General features: G+C 50.3%; 1 protein-coding gene across 4 annotated transcripts in view; it reads left to right on the forward strand.

Annotated features, from left to right (window-relative positions):
* RASA1 (RAS p21 protein activator 1) overlaps window positions 1-19,682 on the forward strand; it is a 1,760,251-nt gene that overhangs the window by 816,501 nt on the left and 924,068 nt on the right. For all 4 annotated transcript variants that reach the window (XM_069627585.1, XM_069627584.1, XM_069627586.1 and 1 more), the window contains exon 16: window positions 7,920-8,092. In XM_069627585.1, coding sequence (XP_069483686.1) covers window positions 7,920-8,092 — 173 coding nt within the window. The remainder of the gene's footprint in view (window positions 1-7,919; window positions 8,093-19,682) is intronic.

Genomic DNA, 19,682 nt, shown 5'->3' on the forward strand with positions numbered 1-19,682 from the left:
TTTATTAAAAGCCTTTTAAATCAAACACAAGCAAATAGCCGCAATAACTAAACCAACACAACCCTACTATTAAACATATACAGTTACCAATGGCCTAAAGTAATAGCACACAGTAAGGATCCACAACCTGTGAAGAAAGGGGGTATACAGTGCGTTTATACTTTAGGCAGCCCTTAGCTTATCAAACACTGACTGAGAGCCAGTCCAATCCCAAAGAAGAGTGGAGCCTTATGCTCAAAAGTTATTTCGGTGCACATGCACGTGATTGTGCGGTAGAGCCAAAATGGGGTCTCTTGCAGGGGCTGTAGTGACTCAGGAAGGTAGGTGAGGCAGTGAAGAAAAAGTTCCCACTATTCGAGGCGGGTCTCCCCAAGAGGGCAGAACAGGATCCAAGAGTTGGGAATAGCTCGGTAGCACAGGCTACCTGGATAAAGGAGAGTGGCCCTCAGGGGACCCTTGTGTGTATAAATGGATGAATGCGTCAGGGGCCACCAGTAAGAGTTGCAAGTACTCAACGACCCCCGTTTGCTCCAGACCAAACTTCAGATTCCACTTCGGTTGCGGGTTCAAATCCTGCGGTTCTGTGGCTTTCAGCGGCTGAGTTCCAGGGATGATTCTGTGGCATGACCGTGGCAATTTTTCTGCTCCTGACGAAGGGATCAGCTCAAATCAACTGCATCTCGCCTCGGGGCACAGGGGCACCCTCGAAGTTTGTCACCACGACCGGGCGACAGTGACCTTGTGCAGTCTGGTTCAGGCGAACTCTCCTAATTTCAGACCTAGGACGCCGAGGTGTACGAAACTCAGCTGGAGAGTGCCTTATGCCCAGTGTGTACGATCTCCAATGGCCAGTTCACTGGTTGGCCCAGAAACGCTTCCGAGAAGGCTTGCTTACAGGTTAAGGTGGAGGTGCCGAGAAAAGTTAGTTCCACTATTCCAAAGGGGCAAAGCCCCTTTGCAGACCTAAGTTAAATCAGAAACAGGGGGTTCAACAGGACGACAGCTGGCTCAGGGTGCTAAACCTTCCAGCAGGTCACCAGCAGTTCCTCGGCTCTGCTTCTTGTTTTCAGGATACTTGGCTCCTATCCTAAGTTGGTTTGAACTCGAGGTCAACCTGGCATGGGTGTTTGGGGCCTTCTCTTATCCAGAATCTCCTTTGCGCCAAAATGAAGAGGACCCAATGAGAGATCTGCTCACATACAGCCATGCCAGATGTGGACCAATCGCGGACCACAGTGGTCCCAGGCATTCCCAGCACACCAGACTCTCTGGCACCCAGGATGGGTATTGGAACTAGACAGTCCAGCCCACATCCTGGAGGCAAACACACAAGGCATGCAGAAGCCTGGGAAAGCTTTGGTTTGCTTGGGGATCTGCATGACCAAATAAGGGTTTTCCCAGGTCCGCTCGACCTGGGGAAGGCAAAGGGACAAGATGGCCAAAGAGCAAAGGACCTTGTGGAATGGCCATTTGGGGACATGCCACTACCCTGGGCGAAACGCCGTAAACGCAATATGCACCACACGAAAAGAGTAAAAAATATATGAAAAATAACAGCTACCACCAGCTCTATCCAAGGCACATTTGTACTTCTACTGAAAAAAATCCTTTTATGGTTTCTAGGGCCTTAGAAATGAAAGGACGTCCCCAGCGTAAGGTAATTTGTCCACTAGTAACATGTTGCTAAAAACTAGCAATAAAGTGAATGACTAAGGGAAACAAATTCTCCCAGTAATGACTGTCTTTAAGGGCATGTCAGTTTCCCCATAACAAAGTGATAACAAATTGAGTGAAAACCACAGAGTACAGCAGAAGGCTGAGCTCCACTGGCAAAAGTCAGGCTAGGATGGTCGGACAACAGCAAAAAGTTGGGAGTTCACAACTGGAGGGACAATTACACATACATGGAAATCTTTCCTAACACATGGTCACTGCTTATTGTTCCCTAAAGGAAGACAATTTGCTTCCCGGGAAATGTGATGTCCTCCATAATGCAATTTATGATGTGACCTGTGATGTCATATGTGGAGGTATGCGCAGCACATGGTGGGGCTGCGAGTTCTGGTTGTGTCGCTTGCTGTAATTGGTGAATTTCTATGGTTTTTAGATTTTGCTCTGCAACCATAATGTCATATAGTGAAACCATTTTGCTAAAATATTTATTGGTGAGGCTTGTGTATCTGCTTAGAAGCAAGAGGACAAACGCTGAATGGCCAGCGTACTCAAGTGCTAGAGAGGAGAAGAATTGGTGGTGACTGGACCGTGAGAGAATCCAGGTGGGCTGCTGGCCTGTGCAACGCCAGGGAAACCACTACAAGTGACACATCTCTGTAGTGAGATATTGAAGTAACCAGAAGAAGCGTGAGGACCGCAGGCGAGTGGCGCTGAGGAAGCCGGCTTGCAAGTGCAGCAAACAAGTTGAACCAACACCAGACCTGTAAAAGTCCCCAAACCGTTTTCTAGGAAGAATAAAGGTAACGGGTGACCTGGGAGAGACAGGAAGAATATAATACAGAATGAATAACTCGTCTCAGCACAAATAAGATTATTACTATATTGGAACAGTGATGAAACAAACACAAAACCAATAACGCTTATTGAAGGAGCATAGCATACAAGTGAATTATTGTTAAATGTGAACTATGATAGTATGGGGGAAAGAACAAGACTGTTCCCTGGAGGAGATGAAAGTACAAATATAAGTTAACTAAATGTGGACTTTGCTAATACAAAGTAAGAAAGAAGAACGTTCCCAAAGAGGGAGGTGTATGAAAGTGAAAGAAGCCTAAGGTCAAGCTTAATGAATGTGATACCTTGAGTAAAAGAAAGAGTATATCAGGATTTAAAGACCCACTTTACCTGTAAAACAAAACAAGTGAACGAAGCAAAGACTTGCCTAAACTGGAATGCGAATTGTCTAATGTGAGAAGGGAATTAACTGAACTGAAGGGGAGTTGCCAAGGAAGAAAACATAGACCAAGAAGATCAGTGGCTGGAAGCAAAGAGCAGGAGAAGTCTAGACAAAATAGGCCTTCTGTTCAGCACAGCGACTCCGTCCCTGGGGTTCCCACAGACCAGGGTTAATCGGATTCAGGTTCTGGCAGGCCTGAGGCCTCTAAGGTTACCGGCTCCCAAGTTGAGGGGCTCAGGTCCCTACCAGGCTGTCCACATAAGGGTGATCATGTGCGTCATCTTCTTTGACCCCAAGGGATAAGGGTGCCACCTCCAGGAGTCGGCCCTCGGCACAATCCAGCACGACTACCAGCACAGGAGCCGAGGGCGCCCACCCTACCAGAGCTCACTCCGAGGTTGTGAGTCAGGGCGTTAAGACTACCGGCCAAGGGCTCAGTGCCTACCAGAGTGATCTGAGGTTGACGCTTCTGCTTCAGGTGCAAGACCCAAGCACTATCCTCCCTTGTCTGAGGCCTCCTGTGGGTCAGGGCCTTCTCGCCCTCCAGCCCAGGGCGTGGTGCAAGGCTTCAGAATGGCGTGGAGGCATGTGATGGAGCCTGCCAGGCCAGCGGCCATGTTGGATTCAACACCAGGCCTGCCCGTGCTCTCGTCCATTGAATGGGCTTTGCAGGAAGATCCCAGTACCCTTCCCTCTGGAAGCGGCAGCGGATTGTATGGTACAGGCTTTGTCTCCTTATGGGTACATCTACCCATCGCAGCTTTAAGGCTACATGCCTCGGGTGCCTTGGTGCTTTGACCAGGAGCGGAGACCCAGCGCCTCGGAGGGCAGAGCCCTTAGGAATCCGGCGGCTAACGAGGACCGCTTCTTTAAGCGTTTACTTCTCCTCATGCGTTGCCCTCAGATGACAGGGCTCCTGAAGGATATAATGAAGGTGATCCCGCAGGGGCTGACTCCCTTGCTCCCTCCTCTGGGTTCTTCTCCCGTTCCTCCAGCGCTGCTTGTTCCAGTGCCAGTCTCTCCACCGGACCAGCCCCCACTGGTTGTTCAGACCCCTTCACCTCCTCCTGTACCACCAACACCTCCCACTCAACAGCCATTGGACATGTCTTTGGCTCTGGACTTTGAGGGAACCCCGTCAGCACGACTCCTACCAGTCTGTAAAGGGGGGTGGCGGGACAATGGCGGGACAATGGCGATAATGACGCCCAGGATGAAAAACCATCGGCATCCGTTAAGGCCTTTCATGACCGCCTTCAGGGCCTGGTGTAGTTCTTTGGGTGGGGGGGGTGTATCCCTCTGCCCAAGGAAGACCCCCAGCAGTTGGGAGTGCTAGCAGAGGTTTTGGGCAAGCACACAACGATCCGGTCTGGCATCCCTCTCCAGAAGGATGTCCTGCAGGTAGCAAAAAAAAGGTCTGGGAGAAGCCCAGGGCTAACGACCAGGTGAACAAGAAATTGGACAGCAGGTTCAGGCTGACGGACGGGGAGACAATCCTCCTGGCCTCCCACCCATAGCTGCATTCTTCAGTGGTGGCTGCAGCCTCACTATATTCTAAATCGTCTTCGTCATCTTCCTCCATGAGAGCCACCTCCAGTTGTCTTTCTAAGGAGGACAGTCTTTGGGCAAATGCTGTTATGCCATTTCAGGATTGCATCTGCGGCAAGCCAACACTGACGCTCTCTTGGCCCCGGCTAACCAGAAGCTGTGGCGGGAGCTCGGGGAGTTTCTTCCCGATTTCCCTTTGGAAAGGCAAGCCTCCTTCAAGGCCGATCTGGCAGATGCCCAGGTGCGCAGGACCGCATGGAGTCTTCAGTCTCCCACATCGACATAGCCAGCAGAGGGCTGGGCCTTGGTGTCGAGATGAGGACGACTGCGTGGATTCCTGCCACTTAGTTTTCATCTGACATACAAGAGCGAATTCTGGACCTGTACTTCGAGGGCATGGACTGCTTTCATTCGTCAACCAATGCCGAGTTGACGGAGAAGAAAACCTCCACTCAAACCGCCAAGTCCTTGGCCATCCTGACAAAAAGCCAGGGTAAAAGTCCTTCTCTCAGTCTCAGTGCAGGGCGGAATTCAAACCCTGCGCTTTCACAGGCTTTAAGGGATTCTGGGACCGCAGTACACGGAGGCTTGACAGTTTGCCCAGCGACAGCAGGAGGAAGCAGCAGAGGACTTTGCACAGATTTTCCACTCCCCCTCGTTTGCCTCTGCCTCCAACACCAAGAAATGGGCTCGTAACAAGGGTCTGGATCCTGTCACCTGTCCACTGGACAGGTGACGCGATACAGGATACTGGCTTTTTCAGCACACCTGGCTCATTCTGGAGTTCAGGTGGATGCTTGCTGCACTTATCTGGCGACCATTGGGGCTTACGAGAACTCCACAAAGGATGTGTTTTCGGCTTCCAGTCCGGTGGTTGAGGCCCTCCAGAAGGGTTTTCTAGGCTTTTTCTGCCGGTGCATAGGCTGCACCGGTCTGGGGCCGCACTGTGATTCTTGCAGCTTTGCAGTGCAAGCCTTTTGAGCCGATGGCCTCTGTGGACAGCCGCTTGGTAACACTATAGACGGTTTTACTGGTAGCTCTCACCTCAGCGCACAGGGTTCGTGAGCTACAGGGGTTGTCTTCGTGCGAGCCCTTCACCATGTTTCTCAATGACAAGGTTATTTTGCACACTCACCCAAACATCTTGCCCACGGTGGTCTCCAGTTCATCTGAATCAAGACATCTGCCTGCCAGTGTTCCTCCTGAACCCGCAGTCAAAGGCAGGAATGGTCCTACATTCCTTGGACCTCAGTGTCCTCAGGTTTTACCTGTCATGGATGAAATCCTTCAGGAAGTCTGAGACATTGTGACTTTTGAGGGCTTCTCCCCCGGCTCTCAAGCTTCCATCGCCCATTGGATGATTCGGGCCATTTCAGAGGTGTATACGGCCATGGGGGTTCACGCACGTGCGGTCAGCTAAGTCAATGGCTGTCGCTTCTCAGGGGCATGCTTCTTGGGATGTCATCAGCAAGACTCTACTTGGGCCACTCCGTCGGCCTTCTGTAAACACTATTCCCCCGAACACCAGATCCAAGTGTGATACCGAGTTTGGTCAGGCAGTTCTGAAGAACCTTTTTGCTTCGGCCTAGATATGAGGCAGGTTGTCACAGCTCCACCGTATAGTCTTGTTCGGTGGAATCACCCATAAGAATGCAGGCAATGGTACAGGACATATGAGTAATTAAAGTTGCTCACCTTAGTGAGTAGAGTGCACATAGTCTAAGTCCCCTTTCCTCCATACGCCCCACCCACCTTCCTATGCTAGTATGCCAGAGTCTAATATGTAATGGGCGTAGCCAGGTATCTAAGCGTCCGATGTGTTCAAAGGGAACTGAGTTGAGGCGCCGGAGGGCTGGAACTCGGTGGGGCGTTCCCACGCCTGAGGCCACGACCCCATGTGCTATACTAAATGTAAAGAGGAAGCTCAATTGCTCGCTGCCAAAGGTTCCGATAGAGTGCCCATGTTGGGAGACGCCCCACAAGGATGAAGGAAAGGGGACTATGGACTAGGAGTATTCTAGGTAGCTTCTCAATTGGCCAAACGGCCCAGCACTTGCAGGGTCTAGCAACCTTGTTTTCTGGCAAAGGTTATTTCTGATTTTCATATAAATCGGTTAATTCATTTGCCCACATTATTTTCTTCTCATCCACCAAAGGTTGAAGAGTTTATGTAGCCTGATCCAGAGTCTACTCTGACCACTTACTTTTCCAGACCAGATGAGTACCGGATGGAAAGAGATCTCATTGTTGCATATGGTCGTGCATCTTGCACAATAGATGATCCTAAACGGACTGTATTTTGATGGACAGTTGCAACAGGCTTTGCTGTAAATGCATTGAACAAGGTTATGCACCAGGCTTTGTTGATCTTTCAACTGTGAGTAGAACAGCTACTGGAGCTTTTTTGCTATAAGTTCAGTAAAAAAAATGATACATTGTTTCCTGTCCAGGTATTTGGTGCCTGGCCCTCTCTTCTAAGTTGTCTCCGATGTTCCTCATCCAGCTATGGTTAACATGCTTCAACCAACTGTTGTAGGGCAGGTGTATAATGTATACTGTAGTATGCGTCCACTTCCAGAAGGTTATTGGAGTAGATCTTTGAGGTGAACAGGGATATAATTGGTTCCTACTGATGCACTGGGAGATTACCAAAACATTTAGAAATGCCAGCCTAGTGGCAGAAATATTTCAAAGATCAGTCAATCAATGTTAATGTTACCCCTTGGTACATAACTTGTTCTTCGCTCTCCCTTTTCTCTCACTCTTGCTTTGTTTCTCTCTGTTCTTACTGTTGTTTATAAATAATAATGAAGACCGCATGATTGAGAGGGAAGTTGCTTATTTGTAATTCTAGTTCACCTCAATCGTGGTTTTCTGCATCAGGTCCATAAACTACCCACCCCACCTGTCTTCCCATGGCTTTTCATGAAAAGGCTGAATGGTAGCCCATGTTGGATTTTAAATTAGAACCAATGTAACTTTCATTGCTAAAGAAAATGTTTGGCCTCGGGCTGGAAGATTCCAGCATTAAAGCAGCGGCATCCCTTTTTTATCAGGCAAGGTCTCTACCATTGGAACCACAGTAAATTAGAAACTGTTTGGTTTTCCTGTACCTCCAGAACTGGCGTAAGTCTTTAAAAAGCCTGTGAACATGAGGAAGCTATTCATGATACGTTATAGGTAACTAACATTTCATTGGCAGCACAAAAGTCCTTTCAACGTGATTTTTACATCTCTCATAAAGGTCCTAATAGTTTGTTTGGGATAGGTGAGTGTTGAAGATTGGGGCTTAAATAATGACTATTTGTAGAAAGTGTGGATATTACACTGTCCTGTAAAATTATCTTCACTGTATTCTTTCAACACCTAGTGATTAGACATTGAAACACTTTGAATTCTCATTTGGCGGACTGTTTCCGATCTGTTGGCTGACTGTTTCCGATTTGTTCTCCTTTCAAAGTTTTTATGCGCTGCCAGTTAAGTCGGTTACAGAAAGGACATGCAACAGATGAATGGTTCCAGCTCAGTTCCCACATACCATTAAAAGGTATAGAACCAGGTTCCTTGCGTGTCAGAGCCCGATATTCTATGGAGAAAATCATGCCAGAAGAAGAGTACAGTGAGTTCAAAGAGGTATTTAATTGACTTGCTAGTTTTGTTAGTTTATGAACCCCAAATGAACTGAAGAATGTGCCCTTATTTGTTTGTGCAAATTTCTGAAAAAATGTGTATGTTTAGTGATTTTCCTAGTTCTACAGCATAGGATATTTCAAAGATTCACATGCTGTTTGAATATTCCCCATCGTCCGGCTGGAAATCCCCAGTAAGATTAAAACCGTTTAAATTTACTTTTTAAAACTGCTGTCACTTAAGTGCTCTATATTAGTTATTCAATGGATTGCATTCTCCTGCAGATTCCTTACCTGATAGATATCCCCTACGGTATCAGCTGCACAGAAACAGTTTTGACAGGAGACCTGTCTCGACTGCGCATCTCCTCGAATCCAGAATTAATGTTGGTAGTACATATCACTTCACTACTCTCCCATGAGTTGCATTTTTCCACACGCTCAGCAATCTGTTATGATTCTTCTCAGTGATTGAAACGTTTTTCTTATTGATGCCGATATGTCAGACCCTGAACCCTTGGATTTGTGGGGATTGGGTCCTCCGACATATTCCATATCTATGACAGTAATCACCACAGCTGTGCTGCTTCGGAAAATCTTTTCGGCGTCTGTGTCCTGCTTCGATGATGTTGATACGCGTCCTCGAGGACCTCCTCCGACGGGCGACGTCACCAGATGTTATAAGTAGGATGCACGACGCCCGTAGCCTCAGTTCCGTTTTTTCCACGACCGTGTTCGCTTTGGAGATCTCGGCGCGCCTCGACTTTTTGGAGTTACTGTTATTTTGGTTCTTCGAACCTGTTCGTTTTGTGAAGTATTCTCAGGATGTCGCTTACGTCCAAGGCCTTGTGGCAACGTAAGAAGAAGCTGTCGGTCGGTAAGATGTCCAAGCCCCGGAAGGCGAAGTCCACTGGGCTTTCGACAGACGATTTGAGGGGCGACTCTCCGCATCGTAGTCGTAAGTCTAGGGGGTCTCGGTCCCGGAGTGGGACCCGCCACTCCTCTGCCTCTTCGAGGCACTCCCGGAAGCGACGTCATCGGTCGCCTTCCCCGTCCTCATGCGAGGACTCTGCCCGTCAGCGTGTTTCTGATCCCACCAAGCGTTCCTCTCCGGAGGAATGGGCTTCCTTTGGGAAGAAAATGTTCGGGAAGAAAATGTTGGTGATTCTTGAATCGCAGGGCTCCGGTCCGTCCGCACCTCTGAGACGGGTCGGTTGTGACCATACTGGAGACACCGCTCCTACGCCTTTGGGTCCGGGTGGTCGGCACGATTCGCAGGAGAGGTCCCGCTCGGACAAGGGGAATCGTTCCAGTCATGCCCGTTCCAGGTCCTGGTCCTCGATGCGCTGGAGCCCGTGTGCACCTGTGAAGTCTTCGAAGAAGACGTCGACGCCGAGGTCGTCGACGGACTCTCTCGAGGCTCCGCCTCAGAGGAAGTCGTTGACGCCATCGGCGCCCAGGCTGTCGAATGACACGCTTGGGGCTCCGCCCTCGAGGCCTGTGTCGAAGCCGTCGATGCTGTCGGCACCACGCTCGACGTCAACACCGTTTCACTCGACGCCCTCAACGCCTTTCGGGGCTGTGGTGTCGGAAGTACCCCGTGGCACAGGGGAACCCCCCTAGAAAGGCTCTGTCCAAGGCAAAACATGTCTTTCTCCCTTATTCATTGCCCACTTTCCAACCTATGGAGTATATTTCTGAGGTGGAAGAGGGTTCTGAAGATGGGTTGGTTCCGGACACGGTATCAGATGAGATTCTTTCTGGTCATAGCCAGATTGAGGACTTGCGTCAGTCACTGCATGACGCCAGTGGTCTGTAGACCTCTCCGGAGGTGGATTACTGTAGGCCTGGCACCCATGCCGAGTCATCGTACCGGCGCCTTATGTCGAGGGTCACAGACTACTTAGGGTGGTCGGCACCCCCAGTTGATTTTGTGCAGGATGACCTGACGGATATCCTCGACCAAGGTCCACCCACTGACCCGGTACTGCCGTTCCATATGGCTCTGCAAAGAAGGGTGGCAGCGGCTTAGGCTGCTCCGGAGAGTCTTCCGGCAGTCGGCAAGTCTTTGCCGCGAAAATACCACCCAGCCAGCAGTGACCCCTGCTACTTGACCACGCACCCTACTCCGGAGAGTTTGGTGGTGCAGGCGGCTACGGCCCCAGCGAAGCAGGCGTCGTATCCTACCATCCCTCCTGATAGGGACAACAAGCGTTTTGATGGCTGGGAGAAGAAAGTGTTTTATTCAGGGGGTATGGCTCTTCAGGCGGCCAACTCCGTATGTGCCTTGTCACGTTTCACACACACTCTGTGGAACTGTATTTCATTAGCGGCTGAACATATATCCGAAGGGGACGAACAGGATGGTTTTCTTGCTATTATTCAGGATGGCAAGGATGCCATGTGTGAGTCCGTTCAATCGGGTTTGGACATTGCAGACTGTCTCAGCCGGTCCATGGCGGCGAGCACCATGATACGCAGGTTTGCCTGGTTGACGAAGTCGGGGTTTGCTCCTGATGTGCAAGCCAGGCTCCTCAACATGCCCTTTGATGGTGAACATCTTTTTGGCAGCAAGGCTGACGAGAGCCTTGAGAGGTTGCAGACCTCCAAAGCTGCAGCGAAGTTGTTGGGCGCTGCAGTCCTCCAACCTCTGCCTTTTCATCCTAGGGGACAGCAGTGGAGGGGAGGTTCCTTTCTTTATTACTCATCCTTTAGTAAAGCGAGAGGTGCTGCAAGTCAAAGGGGCAACCGTAGCAGTGCCAGAGGTGGAAAACAAGGTACTCGAGGAGCCAAGGCCGCGCAAGCAGTTGCCTCTTTGCCCTCAGGCAATGCCGCGGCCGATTCTGCTCAATCATGAGGCGCATGCTTCGCCGGTTGGGGGAAGGCTGGCGCAGCATCTGGTAGAATGGCCTGCCATTACTTCAGATGTGTGGGTTCTAGAGATCATAGCCCACGGCTACTGTCTTCCTTTCCGGCAGAGGCCTCACGGCAATCCACCAGGGAATCTCTCTTTGAAGAGTCTGGATCCGATCCTTGTGCAGGTAATTCAATCCCTGCTGGAGAAGGGCACCATAGAACTGGTGCCTGTAGCGGAGAGGAACAAGGGATGCTATTCCCCTTATTTTTTGATTTCGAAGAAAGACTGGGGATTAAGACCCATACTCCTCAGGAAGGACAAGTTCAAGATGGTTACTCTTTCTCAAGTCCTCCAGGCCCTTCAACTTCAGGACTGGTTGGTGTCTCTCGACCTCAAGGACTCTTATTTTCATGTGCCGATCCATCCCAAGCACAAGAAGTGCTTCAGTTTCGGGTCCTGCCGTTCGGATTGACCTCCGCCCCGAGGGTTTTCACCAAGCTCATGGTGGTGGTGGCAGCGTATCTGATGAAAGGGGGGCTTCACGTTTACCCCTACCTGGACGATTGGTTGATCAGGGCACGCTCTCCCGAGCAAGTCCTGGATCATCTGTCCGTCACCTGCCACTCCCTTCACAGGCTGGGCTTCTCACTCAACTTAAAGAAGTCCCACTTGACGCCAACTCAGCAGCTCCAGTACATCGGAGCAGTGCTTGACACGTCCCTGGGGCAGTGTTTTCCTCCCCAGGTGAGGGCTCGTCACATTCTGCAGATGGTGCACAAGTTCCAACATGCCCAGAGTCTCCCTGCGTTCGAGTTCTTGAGATTGCTCGGCCTCATGGCATCTGCATTTTTCTGGTGCCAGAGGCCAGGTTGCGGATGAAATCTTTGCAAGGGGCACTCAAGCTCCAGTGGTCTCAGTCCTCCGGCAGGATGTCGGACCCTGTTCAGGTGCCGTCCTCGGTTGCCCAGGACCTTCTGTGGTGGGTCGTCGAAGGCAATCTGATGAAGGGGGCTCCTTTTTGGCTACCCTGGCCGGAGGTGACGATCGTGACGGACGCATCCCTCACGGGATGGGGAGCTCATGCCAACGAGTTGACAGTCAGCGGTCCTTGGTCTCCGTCGGAGTCCAGACTCCATATCAATCTTTTGGAGCTGAGGGCCGTCAGGCTTGCCCTGAAGGCTTTTCTGACGACTGTGCGAGGAAAGAACGTCCTGATTCTGACAGACAACACAGTGGCCATGCACTACCTCAACAAAAGTGGGGGGGGGGGCAGGGTCACTTCCTCTGTGCAGGGAGGCGATGCAGCTCTGGGTCTGGGCCATCCAGCAGGAAATTTTGATCTCGGCAGTTCATCTGGCCGGAGACGAAAACGAGACGGCGGACGCTCTGAGCAGGCAGAGCACGATCTCTCACAAGTGGGGGCTGGCTCAGGAGATTCTACTGGAGATCTTCGCTCTTTGGGGACCCCTCAAGTGAATCTCTTCGCCTCCAGTGTCAACAGGAAGTGCGAAAGTTTCTACTTGTGGGAATTTTCTCCAAGAGGAGCCTTAGGGGACGCGTTTGTAGTGGAGTGGTCCTTCCCACTGCTGTACGCGTTTCCTCCAGTCCCCGTCATTCCGCAAGTGCTGCAGAGGTTACGGAGGTTCGGTTCCCGGATGATCCTCATTGCTCTGGCATGGGCCAGGAGGACATGGTACCCGGACCTTCTCGACTTGTCCATCTGCCCTCCACGTCGTCTTCCCTACCGAGACGATCTGCTCTCACGGGAGGGGGGGTCAGGTCCTCCATCCAGAGGTCCGATCCCTCAACCTTCACGCTTGGCTTCTGAAAGGTTGAGGTATAAGGATTTGGACCTCCCTGAAGACGTGATGGAGGTGTTGCTTTCGTCCAGACGGCCGGCAACAAAGTCCCCGTACTGTTGCCGTTGGAGAAAGTTCTGCGACAGTTGCAGGGTTCAGAATGTGGATCCTTTTTCATGTGACATTCCTATCGTTCTGTCTTTTTTGCTTTCTTTGGCGGCACTGTCTATATTTATGCACTCATCTGAGGAGTGTTCTTATTTTAAAATCCCTTTAATTTCTCAGTTTCTGAAAGGGCTCACTAATGTGTTCCCTCCGTCACCTTTCCAGGTGCCCGGTTGGGATCTGAACCATGTTCTCAAGTTTCTAATGGGTGCGCTCTTTGAGCCTTTGCATTCTTGTCCTTTGAGTCTGTTAACCCTTAAAACTGTGTTTTTAGTTGCGGTCACTTCCGCTCGCAGAGTGAGTGAGTTACAGGCACTTTCAGTTAAGCCACCATTCACTGTGTTCCATAAGGATAGGGTTGTCCTTAGAATTCATCCTTCCTTAATTCCGAAGGTGGTGTTGGAATTTCATTTAAGCCAGAAGGTTATTCTTCTGGCATTTTATCCTTCTCCACATCCTGGTAAGGAGGAGGAGAGGCTCCATAGGCTAGATCTTAGGAGAGCTTTAAGCTTCTACATTTCACGCATGTCCCGGGTCAGAGTGGACGATCAACTCTTTATTGGTTATGCTGGAAGGCGTTTGGGACAAGCTGTTACTAAGCAGACTTTGTCTCGATGGATTATCTTGGCAATTGCCGAATGTTACCACTTGGCAGTTAAGGACCCTCCGGTAGGCTTACGGGCCCATTCTACCAGGGGTATGGCTGCCTCTACTGCCCTGCAGAGGGGTGTTCCTATTCGTAACATCTGTGATGCATCCACCTGGGCTTCGGTCCATACTTTTGTATGTCACTACTCCCTCGATTGTATACGTGGGCAGGATCTGGCCTTTGGCAAGGCGTTCCTTTACTCTTCAATTTGATTGGGCATTCTAAATTTGTATATTCTAAATTCTTTTCCCACCTCCTTACGTTGGTACTGCTTTGGGAGTCTGTCATAGATATGGAATACGTCGGAGGACCCAATCCCCTCGAAGAACAAGTTACTCTCTTACCTGGTAACGTTCTTTCGATGGGATGGTCCGACGACGTATTCCATATCGTTCCCTCCCTGCCTACCCTGCTACAGAATTTCTTATGCGATTGCAGCTTACGGTTCCACAAGGCTTTCTGTGGTCTTACTGGCAGAAGATTGGTGCCACACGTTCTGGGGAAAAACTACAACTGAGGCTACGGGCGTCGTGCGTCCTACTTATAACATCTGGTGCCGTCGGAGGAGGTCCTCGAGGATGGCGTATCAACATCGACGCAGGCGCCGAAAGATTTTCCAAAACAGCACAGCTGTGTTGATTACTGTCATAGATATGGAATACGTTGTCGGACCATCCCATCGAAAAAATATTATCAGGTAAGAGAGTAACTTGTTCTTTTAAATCCTGCAATGACTACAGTGCAAAGATGTCGGTCACTGACCCTTACTGTATTTTCGTGCCTTGGGGTGGACCACAGCATGGAACAGTGCAGCTCTTGCCAGCACATGAACCCAAAGGCGATCAGGGAACGATCTGCAAAATTAGCCCTCGGGAGCCTCCTTTGGAATCGCCATCACGATTGACTGCCAAGTTGTCGGGGCCTTGATACCGAAGACCCCACGCCCAAGAAGTAAGACACTCCGCTAAAAAGCATAATGAGTCATTTGTCGTCTCGTCCTCCCACAAAAAAAGAAAAGGTGTAGACGCAGACATGACTCTGATTCGTTTTAGGATCGGGGTATGTCTTTCCTGAGTATGGGTGCCACGAGAGAGGAGTGGGAGGCATTCGACCCAAATGCTCTAGCTTTTCGAGAACTTTGTGGTGGGTATGACTCCGACCTCAATGCTGCAGGTGGTCCAGCAACCAGTTGCGCCCAGAGATTCTAGGGCCAAGGTAGCCTAGTCAGATCTCAGTCGCTCGACCTTGACGCTTACTAAGCCGACCACAGCACCAATGACCCTCAAGGCGTCGGGGCAGTTCTGTGGGCGATTGACCGGTCGTTTGTCCTGGAATCAGAGTCCGACTTCCAGAGTCCAGTCCATGACGTCGTTCTTCGACGAGGAGGGTGTCCCGGTCCACTTTGGAATGGAGCCGATGGGTGACAGGGCGTTGGGAGTACCGATTTCTTTTCAGACCAGGCTGACCTGCTGGGCTCAGACTGAAGGGATGCCCGAGTCAAGCAGGCCTGATACTTCACCTGTCTTCAACAGGCAGCAGGTATCCCCCTATGGACATCCCAATGTCCAATACAGGAAAACAGTGGAGAAGGGTGGTTTTGGCCCTGGGCCTTAGAACCCCAGTTTAGCTGCTCCAGTCTTAGGACCTCACTGGCCTCCTGGACAAGTGCCCAAAGTCGGAAAGGGCACTACCTCAGATCCTGTTGGGATGCTGCATGCCAACCCATTAACACTGAGCGGACCAAGAAATATCAGCCAGCCAGGGGGACCTTCCCTTCTTATCAGCTCATCCCACAGAGAGGGTTTGCTAGTCCAAGCCGCCACATTGAGCTGACGACCAGCTACATCCACCTCCAACTTGCCGTTGGACAGAGTCGGGTGCTTTGGCCAAGGAAATGTTTGCGTCAAAAAGCATGCGCTGAAGGCAAGTAATGCCAGTTGTGCTTTTGCCAAATACACGCACGTACTTTAGAGGACAATAGCTGAGGCAGCAGACCATCGCCAAATGGGGGAGGTGAGTGATGTTTTTTTCTACATGATAAATGATTGGCAAGGAGGTGGCTTGCCAAAACTTTAAGGTAAGTTTTCACACTGCTGACTGTGTGGGTCGTGTCATAGGAACGTCCATGGTGCTTGGGAGGTTGGCGTACCTCCACATCTCTGTATTTTCCCCGAATGTGCACTCCAAGCTATTGGACCCGCTGTTCGGCGGTGAGAAGCGTTTTGGGCCAAAGGCTGATGAATCTTTGGAGAAATTCATACTCAAAACATGCTGAAAAGGCCTGGGGTCTTGGGATACAGCAGCCGGCCAAGCAGCTCTTCGCCCTTATCTTCCACAGGCAGGGTTTACAGGTAGTATGTTACCTTTGGGGGAAAGCGCAGCTACCGCAGGCTGAGCTAGGCCAGTGGTTTTTCTCGCGCTCAGTACTGGGCATGGGGGCATATAAGGGCCAGTCCGCTCAATCATCAGCATCTGGCGCGTCTGAATCCGCTAAGTCACTGAGTTCTCCCCACATGTTTCCCTGGTTGGATGGGAGGATCTCGGAGCACTGGGACAGGAAGAAGGAGAAAACCTCTGATGCCTGGGCCTTGCAGTAGTTAGATAGGGATATTGTCTCCCCTTCTTGAAAAGAACACCATCCCGTCCCCAGCAACTGGAACAGGACCTCCAGGAAGAACAGAGCTCCGCTTTTGAAGGTTGCAGTGGAAGAGTTACCAACCCAAGAGAGAAGGTCGAGCTTATATTCTCATTATTTTCTGGTACCCAATAAAGGGGGAGGGACTCTGTCCCATCCTGAACCTCACGGCCTTGAACAAGTTCCTGAGGATGGACAGCTTCAGGATGGTGGTGCTGAAGGAAATCATCCAGGCTGTACAGCTCCAGGACTGGATGGTGTCGCTGAACCTTCAGGATGCCTATTTCCATGTGCCGGTCCATTGAAAGCACCGGTGGGTCCTGAGATTCTTCATTGGGGACACTCACTACCAGTTTAGAGCGCTCGCTTTTGGCCTAACCTCCGCACCCAGGGTCTTCACCAAGCTGATGGCAGTGGTGGCTCACCTCACGAGAACCGGCATCCATGTATGCCCTTACCTGGACAAAAGGTTGGTCCGAGGAGGGTCTCCAGAGCAGGTATCGACACAGCTAGAGGAAACCTGCTCTCTTCTTCACAGTCTGGGCTTCTCCTTACATTGCTAGAAGTCCCCCATAACACCAACGCAAAGCTCCAATTTAAAGGAGCAGTCCTGGACACCTGGGCTGGGAAGGCTGTTACCCCAAGGAAAGAGTCACCAGACAGATCATGCTGCTGCAGAACGATGACAGTCTGCCAGTGACTTACTGTTAGGGAGAATTCTCATTCATGGCTAATTTCCCTCACCTAGGGTGTCCCCCAGCAGCTTTGCTGGACTTCTGGAGTTTATTTTTTTCCACTTGGTAAGAGTGAGCTTTTCCCCCACTCTTACCTGTGTTTTGCTATGTGTTTCCATCTGTTTTTGTGATTGTGGACTCTGATGTACACCACTTCAGTAGCCCCCTTCTTTTTGTGTCACACAGCACCTTCAGTGCCGTGGCACAGGGTTGTCTTTGAGACTTCCTTCGACTCCATTTCTGAGGCGACTACTGTCCCCAGAAAAGGGTAAAGTTACCAATAACTTGACTTAGTCAATCTACCACAGATCCAGGACACCCCATCTTCCATGGAGTACTGGAAAGGGTTAACTCGTATCCTTTTTTATCCGTACCTCCTAGAGCATTGTTTCGCTCTTTTAACAATTAGACTTGGCTGGTGGCAGTGGTATCTACCCTAACTTTTCCACCGCGATTATATTAGATAAACGTGGTACTGTTCTTGGCTATTATATTAGCCTCGAATATAAACCCACTTGACCAAATCGTCTTTCTTTTGGCTCCGGTTGGGTTTATTCGCCATTTCTTTTTGTTAAAGTCCTTCTTGTGTTTTACTTTGCGCGACAAACTAGGTTTACCTTCTTTGTTCACTGTCTTTTGGCGGGCTTCTGCTCAGAAGCCCTCCTCAAGGCGCCTGGGTGTCTAGGTGGGCTGAATGTGAGGGAGGGGTGTAGTCACCCCCTGCACAGGGTATCCTAGGAAACCCAAGTCACACTTTGTCATGATTGGCCAGGGTAGTTGTCCGGGCTGGACAACCCCCCTGCTGGGTGATTGACAGTCAGGCTGCGTGAACGGGGGTTTTTCGCATAAAAGGCAGGTCTCTTGGGCTAGAAGTCAGAGAGTCGTCACTGGAACTACAAGGAACCGAAGAGAAGCGGAGAGAACGACGGCTGCTGAAACTACCCCGTCCCAGTGAAGCCCTGCTGCAGTCCTGAGCTTTCTGCCCTTCAACGAATAAGATAAGATCCAGTCTGGAGTCTTCTTTCCTTGAGCTTGGTGGGGATAACCAGCTCATCTTCTACAGCCAGAGGATCCTCTCCTGTGGTCGAAATCGCTGCACACTGATGTAGTGGTCCGGATAGCCACCTGAAGAGCCTCTCCTGTTTTTAAGGAGCGCACCTTTTATTCCGTGTCGCTGCTGCCGGCCTCATCACTGTGTGGTGCAGACCCTCTTCAGACGTCCTCCTTCTCGACGAAGCTCCAGGAATCGTCGGTCTGCGGGAAACCAACAGGAACAACTGCCAGGGCACCAGCTGCACCATTGGAACAAGGTACTGTGTTCTGTTGAGGAAACTGGGTGAATCCGTTTTTCTTCATTTGCAAGGCTTGCCCTTGTCTTCCCTCCTTCTAATAACTTTTTCTTCCGAACATTGATAATATCGAAGTACTTTTGGCTCCGTTGAATCGTGAACTGTTAGACCGTGTGATCTTCGGCAATTGGCCCCGGTGTCTTCCGACCCTGGCTCTGGCCCTTTGACTTTTGAACTCCTGTCTCTTAGTGTTTATTGATTCTGCCTGCCTAACCAAAATACTGCCTGTGATTTTTGCCTCCAACTCCCTCTGGGTATCTCAGTTGCTAAGTGTGTTTTAGCCCCGGTAGCATTTCATGTCACGGATACGCGTTTGTTTAGTAGACCGAACTGTCAAAAAGTGATTGCAATTGTATTCGCGGTAACGTGTTTTGTGCCTAACACCGGTTCATTCCAACACAGGGTAGTTTCCTTGAGACTTACTGTACAAAGTGAATTGGTTAGTTGTAGGATATTTAACGTATGGTTTTTATTGTAGTTTAATAGAAGTGTTGTGTTTATAACGAATGGTTTAAAAATAAATGTACTTATATTTTTCTACCTCAAACCTTGAGTCAGTGTTTGCTTGAGTCACAGTAATTGTGGTCCCTTTGTGTAATCTCTGCTACTGCTCGTATACTCTTGAGATATGCCTGGCTGCTCCGCCACTGCTACCACTATGTCATAGTAGTACAGGCTTGTACCAAAGGTAAAACGTGTATCACAACCTGTAGTCTTAATTGTGTGTAGTGGTCCCTAAGGGCACTGCACAGGATTCTGCCTAACACTTACTTCCTCTGCTCCTAGGCCTCCTGCATTTTTCTGGTGCCAGAGGCCAGACTGCGGATGCGGTCCCTTCAATGGTTTTGAGGGATCAATGTTTCCAGTGCTAGAACAACATGAAGGACATCCTCAAGGTGTCGAAGTCGGTGCTGACGACCTCTCATGGTGGGTCCGCAGGGAGAGAATGATGGCGGGGGTACCCATATGGCCACTGTGGCCCCAAAAGCAAGTAGTTACGGATGCATTCCTCCAGGGCTGGGGCACTCAGTGCTGGGATCTGCAAGTGAACAGCCTTTTGTCTACAGTGGAGCACCTTTGGCGCATTAACAGGCTGGCCCTGATGGCTTTATCGCCATCCCTCATGGGGGAGGCATGTTCTGTTTCTGACAGACAACACAGTGACCATGTATTACCTCAACAAGCAAGGGTGTGTGCTGTCTCTGGCTCTGTAGGAAGGCCATGCAACTATGGTTCTAGCTGCTGGAGACGGGATCTCTGCTTCTGCAGCTCACATGGCAGGCGCAGAGAACAGGTTGGCAGACCCTCTGAGCATGTCTAGTATTGGTCTCCCACGAGTGGCACATGTGACCGGAGCTTCTTGCTGAACTTTGCCTTATCAGGAAAACCAGCGCTGGATATGCTCG

This window comes from Ambystoma mexicanum, chromosome 6p, assembly GCF_040938575.1.
Source record: "Ambystoma mexicanum isolate Mex_15411 chromosome 6p, UKY_AmexF1_1, whole genome shotgun sequence".
Taxonomy (NCBI): domain Eukaryota; kingdom Metazoa; phylum Chordata; class Amphibia; order Caudata; family Ambystomatidae; genus Ambystoma; species Ambystoma mexicanum.